We start from the raw sequence: 12,329 nt of genomic DNA, 5'->3' as shown, positions 1-12,329 counted from the left end.
GTGAGATTGTGGCCGTAGCCAAAGTTGGACGCTTTTTTTCTTTTTTAAAATCATTGATCCTAAAATGAACTGAGAATAACAAAGCTTATAGCAAAACAGTGATCATAATGGCTTCTTACTCCTAATTATTAACCTCTTACTTTAGAGCTAGTAAAAATGGAAATGTTGTCAAAAGGTTTTGGTCATTGAGTATCCTCATGTTTTGTATGTTGGACATGATGATAGGACTTAATTTGAAAGCATCTACTGGTAATGAAAAAAAAAATGGAAAGAATTTTGTTGAATTGGGAGTTACCTAAAACTAAATTTTATCTTTTTTTCTCAAAATTCTAACAGTTGACCTTGACTTTCCGGAATTAGAACACACTTTTCCAAATCTGCATCATCAGCTATTTAAACCCTTAGAACCACATCCAGATTTTGATATGTTATCATCATACTCTGGGATTTCTCAAGACAGCAGAGACTTTTACCAGGTAAAGTAATGTAGATGCTTCATTGCTGTGAGTTTCCAAAAACAGTTTTTCTTCTGTTAGAGCAGAACAGTGGTTCTTAGCCTTGGCTGCTGATTAGAATCCTGTGGAAAGTCTTTAAAAACCCCAGTGCTTGGACTGTGCCCAGAACAGTTAAATCAGAATCTCCAGGAGTGCTTTAGATTATCAGGATTTTTTTTTTTAGGCTCCCCAAGTGATTCTAATGTGGAACCAAGATTGAAAACCAGCTGCACTAGAATTTTGTCCTGTGAGCCTTATCTCGCTAAGGATTATAATCCATAGGATGCTCAAGAACATTTTTATTGTCATTTGTTATTAATACTTTTAAGTTTATTTACTTTGAGAGAAAAAGCAGGGGAGGAAAGAGAGGGAGGGAGAGAGAATCCCAAGCAGGCTCCTCACTGTCAGTGTAGAGCCCAATGCGGGGCTCCATCTCACGGTTCATGAGATCATGACTTGAGACAAAATCAAGAGTCGGATGCTTAACTCCCTGAGCCACCCAGGTGTCCCTGTTATTTTATTTTTTTGATTTTTCAAAATGAATGCCTCTTCCTACATAGTTCAGCAGCTGAGATTCAAATCAGGTCTTTTGCTCCCATACCCTGACCTCCCCGGCTGTCCTTACATAATAGTTCCTGCTTTTAGAAGACGATCTCATCTTTTCTAAACTCTTATCTGGTTAATTTGCAGTTTCTTTTCTAAATAACCTTTTTTTAAAAAGCCTCTTTCATATTGACTGAAATGGAAGAATGGATTTAAATAGTCAAATTACTGGTGTGAAAGAGAAGTGGTAATAAGGAAGAGTAGTATCATAAGAACATGATTATTGATTCGGTTGGTAATACATAATCAGTATTTCAGCCTTTCTCTTGTTTTCCGTCAGAACTCTGATTCTTCATGGGAAAGCCACCGTACTACCGTTTCTTCCAAAAGTACAGCTTCCTTTACAGCGCTGAGAACCAGCCTGAATCCTTCTAACACAAGCCCGAACCAGCAACCTGACCCTCACTTGGCTCATGCTGCAGCTCAGATTTTTGCTACAGAAAACATTACTGAGGGTGTGTATGATTAAGTTAGAAAAAGTTAAAGAAACTCCAATGCTTTTTCCATGGTTTACATCCATTTTCTTTGGAAACTGTGCCTGGCAGGTCTTGGTATGTCTCCACTCCTGCGCTCGCCAATCCCCAGTGTTACAACTTCTGTTTCTCTGTGTGTCCGTTTAAGTAACAGGAGTAATAATGCTCAGTTTGCATTTTTACAGTACAGAATTTGATAAAAGCAAAAGCACTGCCTCTTGTTCCTCAACTTCCTTACCTCAGCCCTTCCAGTTAACAGTTTAAGTATCCTTATAAAACTTTTTATACAGGCCAGTAAAGCTTCCCGGTTAAGTGTCTTACCCTTAATTTCAGCTCAGGTCATGACCTTACGGTCATGAGACAGAGCCCTGTGTGGAGCCTGCTTAAGATTCTCGCTCTGTCTCTGTCGGTCTCTTCTCCTTCCCTCTTTCCCTTTGCCCCTCTTCCCTGCTCACGCTTTTGGTCTTTCAAAAAAAAATACTTCTTGTACAAATTTTGTGTATACACACATATGCACACCTTTTTATATATGAGGTACATATGTGCGCATTTAGTCTGTTATTAAAATCGGTATTCTCTCTTAATGAGGGAAAAGTCCTCAGCGTATCTAATGACCATATTTTCTTTATTAGACTAGGAGAAAATACATGGTATGAGCAGTGGAGTTATTAAAAATCACTGTGACCATCCTTTCGTTCTCTATTCATGTATACATACATCAGCTTTCACTCCCCAAGTAGTAGGAAGTAAGCTGAATTCATTATTTACTCAAACTGTTATCCAGGTTTTACAACATGTAATTATGGTTAACTTATTTCTTACAGGCTCTGAACAGTCTTTTCAACAGCTTCTGCCAGAATTTTCTTCACAGGAGGGGAGCCAGCATGTTGATCTACCAAGTATTTTTAGCATTGAAGCAAGAGGTTCTTTCCAAAGCATGGAAAATCAGAACTACTCTGCACAGACTGAATTACAAAATAGGAAAAAAAGTGTTCCTTTCCAGCTCTCTGTAGGAAATTTACAAAATTCAGGCTTCAGGTCATCTGATGAGGCGAATGTATTTCATCACTTAAATCTACAGCATAGCACTCCCTGTGGTTCTACCTCTAGTGAATGCTCAATAAAAGCCCAACCAGAAGGCAGAGAAGAAACACTGGGCTCTGAAAAACTATCAGAAAGAGGGATTGATACAATGTTACAAAGTCAAGGACTCAATGGAGACAAAAAGGAAACCTGTGGGGTTTTAAATATAAATTCAGAAGTAGAGGAAATCGATTCACAGTTGTGTCTGAGAACAGTGGGGATGGGAACTTCAGTTCAAGCACCATATTCTGTTCAGAATGAAAAGTATTTTGAGAATTCAGCTAAAGCAGAAACTCCAGAAATCCTAAGAAACCTCTCTCAACTAGCACAGTCAGAGCTCTTTTTAAGTTCTGGATCATTACAGAGCTCTATTCCAATGTGGGTAAGTGAAATCTGTGTTGTGTGGAAATAAATTCATTTCCAAGTAAGACTTTTGAAACAAATTTAGAAGCAACAAAGCTACTTAACATTCCTGAGCTAGTCAATCATGTAATCATTGGAAATTTCCACTGAAATGAGCAAACTCCCAAATTTCAAGTTTTTTTTTTTTTTTTTGAAGTTTGAGAGTGAGAGGGCACATAGGGGGAGGGGCAGAGAGGAAAACGACAGAGCATTCCAAGCAGGTTCTGAGCTCAAGTTTTAAGCTGACCTTTAAATTTTACAACCGGTCTGCTCCCAATCGACATATCCCCTCTCATTTCCCTGAGGAATAGCTTGGCCTATGCTTCAGCACTTTCAGTGTGGAATTTCTTGGCACTGCATTGTATTAGTCTGCTTGGTTTCAACTCTGGTCACCTGAGTATTACCTTTCAGTATCGTCCTTCCACAGATGAACATGTAATACAGACTGAGAGCAAGAGTGACATCTAGGTCACAGATATTTTGCTCCTTTTGGGGTGTTCTTTTGCAGATTCTTACTCAGTAGTTGGATACTTCCCTCTAAAGATGTAGTTTGAGAACAGTCCACTAGCTCCTGCTCCTTTAGATAGGTCAGTTACACCCTCAGGTTCTGCACGGCTGCCTGTCAACCTGCATCAGCCCTATAATATAAACACTTGGGCTTATAATTCTTGCAGTAGCTATCTTCAGACATTTTGCCCATCCCCAAAGTCTTCAGTATTTCTAAAAGTGGGTTGGGATGGGGGAGGCACCACATTGTCAATGTACATCACTTTTACATTTTTACTATTTCAAGGCTGTTACTTTGAATATGATTTCTTTTTCAATCTTATCACACAGTTGACAGAGTCTGGACATGGTATAATGGAAGAGCCAGAGCTTACATTAGTAAGCACCAGTGATATCAGTATTGCTGAAATGGAGTTTGCTAACTTAACCCTAGAAGAAAAGAAAGAAAATGAGGCAAAAAGCAGCTTTCAGGTAAAGGTCATAGCTCCCTTTAATGTGAACACACTTCATTTATACAGCAGCACACAGCTGAGAATAAGGAATTATTTATGATGCTGTAGATTTCATTAGGGCTTAGAAGGGTTGAAACTCATGCCTTCCATCCCCCAATAAAAGATGTAGGAAGTTCTGAGGCACAGAGAAGCTCTAGAAGATACATAAAGAAATCAGACCTAATGGGGATACAGAGTAAGTGCTATTGCAAGTTTATTTTCAAATTATCAACTTGAGTACAACAGATTTATAGTCCTATTAGCTGCAGGTTCCTTGTACTTTTCTCCACTGCAAGCAGACCATTCCTACGGGGCTCACTTCAATTCTTAGAAGGTAGTCATTGGAGGAAATCCTGCTGTAAAGGTTATAATAGATGAATTCATGGATTACAACAGAACTACAGTTGGAAACTGAGCAAGTCTAAGTCACCACCCATCAACTGTTTCAGTGTATTAAGTTGCCCTGTTACCAGAGTCCCAGGTTGTACGTGCTACTACTGTGGCAGGACTAATGTTTTTGTAGCCTGATGCTGAATTAGAGAGTTCATCTTAAAAAAATGGTTCCACACCTAGTATTTGTTTCCATGATTACTGAGAAGGGTAATGGGGAGGCAGCAGACAAGAAGTGCAGATGCAGAAGTGGTATAGGAGCCCTTGACAAGAATCAGGTGAGGAAAAAAGCTTTGGGCTAGAGGAGGCTGGGCAAAAGCCATTCTCTAACAGAGCTGGAGAGTAAAGCATTTTAATAGGAATAGAACCATTTATTAAGGACTTTCCCTTCCCAGAAAACTCCAGCCCTGCCATTTAGATGTGAGAAACCACACAAAGCGGCGAAAGCAGGATAGGAGCTAAATTCATTGGACGCAGATTCCTACGCTGTATTTGGGGATTGAGAATAGGCATTCAACTTCCCATCTCCCCCAAACAGCAAATCTCCCTCTACCAAAGGGAACCAAGGGTTTAGAAGCTGTTAAGGTTAGTGGAAGATCATTTACCTATGATTTTATCTATGATTTACTTGCAATTAGGTGAATGAATTTGTGCCTCTTACATCAGAAAAAGAAACCTCAGATCATCCAGTTGGATCAGAACACTGTGTGGAGGAGCCAGTGGCAGCTTCGGCAGGTATGCCTTGAGCATCTGAAAGGGTCCCCTGCTCAACCTCTCAGCCTTCACATTCCCCACAATCTCGTAGACTGCCAGCACAAAAGTGTCAATAAGCTAAAAATAAGTCTCATCTTTAAACAGAAACCCTGCCGAAATTTACAGCTGTACCTGGGAGCTTACAAGAAGCATTTGTAAAGAGGAAAAAATCATTTATAGAGAGATCTTCCCAGAGACAGAAAGAAATAAAGAATAAGATTTACCTTTCTGAGAAATCTCAGATCAAAACAGCTAAGGAGAAACCAACAGGTATGTTCCCCACATCTGCATCAATTCTCACAAAGAGCATATAGCAGGGTAATATTTGCCAGATCACTTATTCTCTGCTCAGGCTCATCTGTGAGTCGCCTGAAGGGTGTGAATAAGGTCAGAGTGTCACTTCCTGAAGACAGAAAGACTGCACAAACCCTCATGCGTCAAAGGGCTTTAAGGTATGTATGTTTCTGTGTCGTGTGTGGTTACATTCCTTAAGTATTACTCAGAGTACGAAGAATATGTAAGAATAAATTTCTTACAGATTATACAATCAGTTAGCTGAAGTGAAACAGCAAAGGGAAGAGAAAGCAAAGCAAGATGCATATGCCCAAAACCGAGCAAGGGCAAAAGAATTTCATAAGGTGAGTGAGGCCCCCTATAATCTTTCCAGGTCCAGGGCACTGCAACTGTTAATTTAATTTTTCTATTCCCTCCACAGAAAACACTAGAGAAACTTCGAGCCAAAAATACATGCTGACTTTCTACAAAATGTGTAAAGATTCTTTGTTTAAATTATGTGTAACATAGGTGAAGTTATTTAAAGTCAATAAATTTTTATTTAAGAATTTTAACATGGGATTCCTTCCACTCCCGAGCACCGTTGTTCCTCCAAGTCAGAATCACATTCTTCAAAATAGCCCTGAGGACGAGAGTATACATTGGTTAAATTTGGGAGACATTTCTTTCCCACATGGCTGTAAAGGAGCTAAATCTTGTATCTCCTCAGGAAAACATAGCAACACTGAGTAACTATTATATCCTATGGAGAACTTCGATATTTGGTCACAGCGTTAAGGGCTCTTGGTTTTAGCCCCACAAGCCCTCTTTGAAATGACCTATAAATTAGACTTTTAAATTTTTTCAAATGTGTACATACCTTTTAAAAGGAGCTTTTGTTCAATCCACAGTTGTCACCATCAGTCCTATCCTGTAGAAAAGGAATAGAAAAGTAAAACTCCATTTCCAGAGATGATCCTGTAAATAAAGCCAGTCTCCCTCTATTAGATCTATTATAACATTACAAGTTGCCCAGTTTACTAGTAACAACAGAGATCTAGGCATGCACCATTCAAAATACTACGTACGGTCAGATGAGAATTTGAAATATAGCTGTTGTAAATGTTCCCAATAGGCTGAACGCTACCAAAGTAGCATAAAGAAAGCAAACCTAGTGGAAAATTTTTTATGGTCATGTCCACAGCAAATGAGAAACTACATTCTCAAAGCCTTGGTAATGACCATTATACGATTAAAGATAAGATAAAGAACTAACTTGCCAGAGTTCTTTCCCTTGGGCTTCTTTAATCTCCACTTGAATATGGACATACTTCAGGAATTCCCCACCTATGGACGATTTTAAAGTTTAGACTAAATTTCTCAAAATGTGGTTTTAATTAGGTTCCAAAGTAGCCGGATACCCAGTTCTGAACTAATAAGTATTGAAATTTCCAGGCTTAAAAATGCAGAGTTGGAATAATTAATTTTTCAACCCATTCCTTTTTTTTATGTTTTTGGGGGGGGGGGCCAAGAGGAGGGAGACACACTTCAAGCTCTGTCAGCACAGAGCCCAACGCGGACCTCAAACTCATGAACCACAAGATCATGACCTGAACCAAAGTTGGACACTCAACTGACTGAGCCACCCAGGTGCCCCCACGTATTTTTTAAATATTGTATTTATTTTGGGAAGAAAGAACATGCCAGTGCGGGAGGGGCACAAGAGAGAGGGATAGAGGATCCCAAGCAGGCTCAGCACTTATCAGCCCAGAGCCCAAACTCAAATACACCAACCATGAGGTCATGAGCTGAAGTCACTGAACTGACAGAGCCATCCAGTGTCCCCCAGATTTCATTTAGATGGATGTTCAGAAAGGCTACTTTCATTCAGCCCAGTCAGAGCAGTTGAACATTTTGCCCATCATCATAACATCACAAATCACTGGCAAGTTGTATAAACACACGTTAATATCTAGGGTGTTTTTTTTTTTTTTTTTTAATTAGGATACAATAAACCACCAGGATTAGCTGTTGCCAAAATTAGGTAAACCAAAGCATTAGGAACATTAAGGAAGTGTTATGAAAGAAAAAGCTTTCAACTTCTGTAAGATTGGGCACTTGAGGGGAAATCTTACCTGCAATCTTTGGGATCCAGTTTTTTTTTTTTTACTTTAGGGCCCTAGAAATCAAGTTTTAAGAATTACACTGATTGCTGTTTTGGCAAATGATCTATAAAATTGTTATCCCTTAATTGCTTCCAATATGGGAAAGTCTTGTTATTTCCACTCCACTTGTTATTTCCACAGGCCTAGCAGAAAATGTTACAGGTCTCATTGTCACCACTGCAATAAACTTGCTGTGATGCAAGCATTACCTGTGTCTCAATGTAGCCACATTAACAATTCCTGGACACCATGAATGATAGTGCCCATTTCCACCTTAGAATGAATGAGGCTTTTAAAAATTTCCTCTCAAGCTTATGTATAAGCTATACAAAGGTTTCTGATTCCGTATAGAAGTCCTACTGTTTGCTAGCAATAAAAGCACCCACCAGAAGCAACCGAAATAGAAAGCCTTACATGTTTAGGGTCAGACTAGATGGACCCCTGGTTCTCAATTTCAAACACCCTAGAAAAAAAGAGAAGCGTTAGTTCCTATCAAAGATGATCTCAAATTCAGTAATATGAAAAACTATAGGAATACTGTTTCAATAAAAATACCAGGTTTAACATGCACGAAGCCAAGAAAACCAACGATGCCAGATACTGAATTGATATTGCACTGTCCTTTGAACACCCAGCAGGAACAAGCTGCTGAATGCAGATACCATGCAGTGCAATCATGACTGAATTGTAAACCCCTGTACTTCAAGGTTGCAATACCACTGAGAAACTTACCTCTAGAGATTTAAGTTCCTGTAATATGTAATTTGACTTTTATTCCTAATTTATCATTCCAATGAGGCAACTACATTAACTGCATCTGAAATTATAAATCTAGTCCCCATTATCTTTATCCTGTCTCTATACTATACATACGGAACTATTAAGTCAAATACTAAAAGAAATGATGCATTAGAAATCAAGATTGTGGCTTCTCAGATTGCTATTAGGCAGAATTTAAATTCAATATCTGTACTGTAACATATCCAAATACACAGGTTATTAGGATGAACCATAGCAATGGTTTCATAAGGATACAAGACGGGAGGGGGCATTTTCATGTTATTCCCTAGACATGCAGTCTCCTCAGTTTGTCCAATTCGGTGTATAAATATCATGGCAAGTACCTTTGCCAAGATCTCGATACCTTTTTAATTTTAGAGAACACACAAGTGGGGGAGATGGGCAGAGGGAGAGAGAGAAAGAAAACCTCAAGCAGGCTCCACGCTCAGCGCAGAGCCTGACACAAGGCTCAATCCTATGACCCTGGGATCATGACCTGAGCCAAAATTGAGTCGGACTGCTCAACTGACTGAACCACCTAGGCACCCTAAGATCTAATACTTCTGTGGCATACCCAAATAACTACGAGGCACAACAGTAATGGGATACCGTACTCACAACTCACATTTTTTCAGTACTTTTGAATTCTTAATAAATTTCAACAAAAATTAAACATTCCACCTACCTCTAAACGTAAATGAGTTCAAATCATATTCACCCCTACAGATAAAATACCAAATAAAAGATTAAGAACAATTTAAATGTGTGATTAAAATCTAAAATAGGTGCTTAGCATCCAAATTGACAACCATGGGGTTTTTTTTTTAAGCTATTGTCAGCTCCGTCAGAATCAAGTTTTAGTTCATGTCTGTAATCATTCAGCAGTTGAACAGTTAAATTCATCATGTGAACTGTAACGGTGCCCCCAAGATTACACTGTCCCCAACAAAAACTTACCTAAACTAGCACGCCCTGAACTATACAGATTCTTGGGATACTCCAATACCTAAGATTTAAAATATATGACCATTAGGTCTTTCAATGTTTTAGCAGATAGATGTCTTGTAGTTCTTTCCCACAGATCTAACACATAGTTCTGTGAATAAAGGAAACCACACATATACTCTATGAGGCGTTTCCAACGATGTAGGTCTACAGAAAAAGCCCCATCGGGATAGACCTCAACCACTGTTTTACAGTTTTAAAACTGAAGATTCCACAAGAAAACAATTAGACCTGTGATCTGCTCTAAATCTGAGTTCAAAATTGTGCAAAAAGCCAAACATCCTATTTACAACAAACTTATTCCATAATTTAATCGCATGATAAGGATTTTCTGAATGGTTGGTTACAAGAGTGTATACTGAGACAGACATGCAAAGTACCAAGTAGCTATTCTAGAACCACCAAAGGAAAAAGATTTCCATGTCTAAAGTCTTGACTTTTACAAACTCCAATGAAATTCCCAGGATTACAGCAAAATGTTTAAGATTCTGCCTCATTTTAAGAACTACAGTTATTTGACTTAAAAAATTTCAGGAAAATATTAATATGGCTTTACTTATGTTCTTCCCATTTAGGAATCCCTGGAAGATAATAAAACAAATTGGATGATTGTGAATTAACCTTTCCATCATTCAGATTTAGGAAATCTCGTGTAATCATTTCTAACATTACACTATTAAGTCCTAAACCTCATTTTAGATTATGCATTAGTTTAAGCTAACGCAGATACTTAAAGTGGGAATATCCTGTATTCTGATTATTGCCTAACCTAAGTTACAGTTTGGGGACCCCTTCGTGCAAGTGAAGTAAAGCTTGCATTTGTCACTATAAAATGTATGAACTCAAATCTTTTTCTGAAATCACGTCATAGACAAAACTGGGCAAATGTCTTTCCACAATGAAACCTGTAGAGGTTTATATTATCTGATAAAGTACATTTAAATAAATCTGATCCAAAAATTCACCAAAAGACATTCCTTCACTGAAAGCAGAAGACATACCTTTAAGTCCAGACATTGTGCTCTCAAATGAAAAGCCTACAACAAGAAGGCATCTTTGTTTTATGTCAACATTAAAATTGTAATACTAATTCACCATAGTTGAGAATTCCCTTTTGTCTTGTGCTTTAGTTATTCTACAGTCCTGAAACCAACTTTCAAGTTTATCAAACCCCCCACCATCACTTTAGTTGGTTGTAGGGATCTTGTTCCTTCTTACATGTATCAAAACTCATATTGAGCCATGAGTTCTGGGTTGCAAAAGAGGATTTATTTTCTGCACTTAGGTCTAAGTCTTTGTCCACAAAACTGAACAAAAACAAGCACAAGTGCAATCAATACAGCGTATTTAGTGGCATAATCAGCAATATACAGTGGTGATGAGAAGAAAATAGTTGACAGTCTAGGTAGTTAGGAAGTTCTTATTACAGTAACACGTTTGACACTAAAGGTCTTTGTTTGAATAAAACTGGGATAAAAACGGCTTCAGGTATCCTGAGGAGATGTCAATCATTAGTGATTACATTTATAATAAAGGTTTTCAGGAGATAATCTCCATACTTCTTTGCTCAAAATGACACCTTTAAGCTCTTGGTCTGAAACAAAGTATGGGCAAAAACAGTAGGATCCTGGTTTATTATTTATCAGGTGATTATTTTTGCTATACAAGCCTTAATTCTTTTCTACATGTAAACTATTCCACAGCTTTAAAATGCTTTTCCTGATAATTCAGAGTTTCACTAATTTGTTCAGGTTCTTTTTATTTTCTCCTTAGATTCATTTTTATCACTGACATATATATTTGCATTTATCATCTTTATTTTCTACGAAAAGCTGTTTTTCTCTGTGCTGTTTACCTTAACATTCATATTCCTATCTCCTTTTCAGGCCATTCTATCCTCTGTCCAATGTTTTTGGACCTTGATGTTCTCCTTTTAGACACAGCTGCTTCTTCGGTATATTCCTCTTGTTCTAAATACACATTCTTCTTCTTTGGTACTTCAGAACTTACTATGAAATAATTATGGTCCTGCATAAAAAACATCCATATTGAGCAACAACTAAATTTTACTGCTTTTGTTATCCCACATAACTCTAGGTTACTGAAAAAACCTGGAGACGGTCTAAATGTTAAAAATCCAAATTCAGCTTCTTTTCCTCACTAGACATCCTAATAGCAATTACTGAAAAGCCCATGTTCTCACCAGGTAAGTATCCAAATAATCCCTATTTTTATTTCCTGCACCAAATCTATTGAGCTTTTCAAAAACTAAATTCAGAATCTAAGACAGTTAACTAGTAGAATAAATTCTTCCTGTACCAACTGCTATTCTAAGACGAAATGAGACAAAAATATCACTTACCACCAATTTGATATCACATTCGTCATCATGTTCAAGATTTGTTGCAAGATCATCCTCTGCTCTGTAACATTAAAATATATCCTCACTCAGATGACAAAAACTTCTAGAACCCATTAGTAGTATACTATCATGATGTACAACTGAAACATCAATACTGATTAAAAAGAAAATTTACGCTATCATGTGTAACACCCCAAAATGGATGTCTCGTGTGCCAAACTCATAGCTCAACTACCAACCCAAATGGTTTACTGTAAAATATAAACAAATTGATAGCATGATATGGAACATTAAAGTTCAAAAACATTTAATTCGACAAAACCTATGACCAGAATTATTTCACGTGAGTAAACTTACTCTGACTCAATAGGAGAGAGAGATCCATCATCATCCAAGTATTTATATCTACGACTGTCAAAATCTTCTTTTTCTAAATCTTCACCAACATTCATTTGTTTCAAGGATTCCTTGAGGTAGTATTCATACTTCAGCTTTTCAAGGTAGTTGAAAAATCCTCTTGCCACTGCTTGCTACATAAAAACGCTGTA

General features: G+C 37.8%; 2 protein-coding genes and 8 non-coding genes across 30 annotated transcripts in view; 1 reads left to right on the top strand and 9 right to left on the bottom strand.

Annotated features, from left to right (window-relative positions):
• CEP295 (centrosomal protein 295) overlaps positions 1 to 6,044 on the top strand; it is a 55,685-nt gene extending 49,641 nt beyond the window's left edge. For 7 of the 8 annotated variants that reach the window (XM_015536139.2, XM_015536140.2, XM_015536141.2 and 4 more), the window contains 8 exons: positions 337 to 476; positions 1,378 to 1,552; positions 2,395 to 3,035; positions 3,893 to 4,033; positions 5,082 to 5,178; positions 5,302 to 5,466; positions 5,549 to 5,648; positions 5,735 to 6,044. In XM_015536139.2, the coding sequence (XP_015391625.2) occupies positions 337 to 476; positions 1,378 to 1,552; positions 2,395 to 3,035; positions 3,893 to 4,033; positions 5,082 to 5,178; positions 5,302 to 5,466; positions 5,549 to 5,648; positions 5,735 to 5,891 (1,616 nt within the window). In that variant the 3' untranslated portion in view covers positions 5,892 to 6,044. The remainder of the gene's footprint in view (positions 1 to 336; positions 477 to 1,377; positions 1,553 to 2,394; positions 3,036 to 3,892; positions 4,034 to 5,081; positions 5,179 to 5,301; positions 5,467 to 5,548; positions 5,649 to 5,734) is intronic. The other variant, XM_007079027.2, reaches the window with a different exon arrangement.
• Positions 6,010 to 12,329, bottom strand: part of TAF1D (TATA-box binding protein associated factor, RNA polymerase I subunit D) — an 11,013-nt gene continuing 4,693 nt past the window's right edge. For 3 of the 14 annotated variants that reach the window (XR_006208768.1, XR_006208767.1, XR_006208769.1), the window contains exons 4-12: positions 12,139 to 12,311; positions 11,782 to 11,842; positions 11,275 to 11,447; positions 10,421 to 10,456; positions 9,100 to 9,134; positions 8,049 to 8,097; positions 6,746 to 6,816; positions 6,350 to 6,400; positions 6,010 to 6,112 (exon numbers count right to left, since the gene is read on the bottom strand). Coding sequence is in view for 4 of the 14 variants with exons in the window: in XM_042959680.1 (XP_042815614.1) it covers positions 11,283 to 11,447; positions 11,782 to 11,842; positions 12,139 to 12,311 (399 nt within the window). In the remaining 10 variants the exon portion in view is untranslated. The other 11 variants (XR_006208771.1, XR_006208775.1, XR_006208772.1 and 8 more) reach the window with 11 other exon arrangements.
• On the bottom strand, positions 6,184 to 6,310 carry LOC122231608. Its single transcript, XR_006208865.1, has one exon. It is a non-coding gene; the product is annotated as a small nucleolar RNA SNORA25 (small nucleolar RNA).
• LOC122231615 lies at positions 6,590 to 6,713 on the bottom strand. Its single transcript, XR_006208872.1, has one exon. It is a non-coding gene; the product is annotated as a small nucleolar RNA SNORA32 (small nucleolar RNA).
• LOC122231606 lies at positions 7,332 to 7,404 on the bottom strand. Its single transcript, XR_006208863.1, has one exon. It is a non-coding gene; the product is annotated as a small nucleolar RNA Z40 (small nucleolar RNA).
• LOC122231610 lies at positions 7,786 to 7,925 on the bottom strand. The gene has a single exon (XR_006208867.1). It is a non-coding gene; the product is annotated as a small nucleolar RNA SNORA1 (small nucleolar RNA).
• LOC122231607 lies at positions 8,170 to 8,307 on the bottom strand. The gene has a single exon (XR_006208864.1). It is a non-coding gene; the product is annotated as a small nucleolar RNA SNORA8 (small nucleolar RNA).
• Positions 9,254 to 9,326, bottom strand: LOC122231626. The gene has a single exon (XR_006208883.1). It is a non-coding gene; the product is annotated as a small nucleolar RNA SNORD5 (small nucleolar RNA).
• Positions 9,470 to 9,600, bottom strand: LOC122231616. Its single transcript, XR_006208873.1, has one exon. It is a non-coding gene; the product is annotated as a small nucleolar RNA SNORA18 (small nucleolar RNA).
• Positions 10,623 to 10,751, bottom strand: LOC122231620. The gene has a single exon (XR_006208877.1). It is a non-coding gene; the product is annotated as a small nucleolar RNA SNORA40 (small nucleolar RNA).

The sequence above is a fragment of the Panthera tigris genome, chromosome D1, assembly GCF_018350195.1.
Source record: "Panthera tigris isolate Pti1 chromosome D1, P.tigris_Pti1_mat1.1, whole genome shotgun sequence".
Lineage (NCBI taxonomy): Eukaryota > Metazoa > Chordata > Mammalia > Carnivora > Felidae > Panthera > Panthera tigris.
The sequence above is the reverse complement of the archived record's forward strand: the minus strand, read 5'-3'. Positions and strand labels throughout refer to the sequence as shown.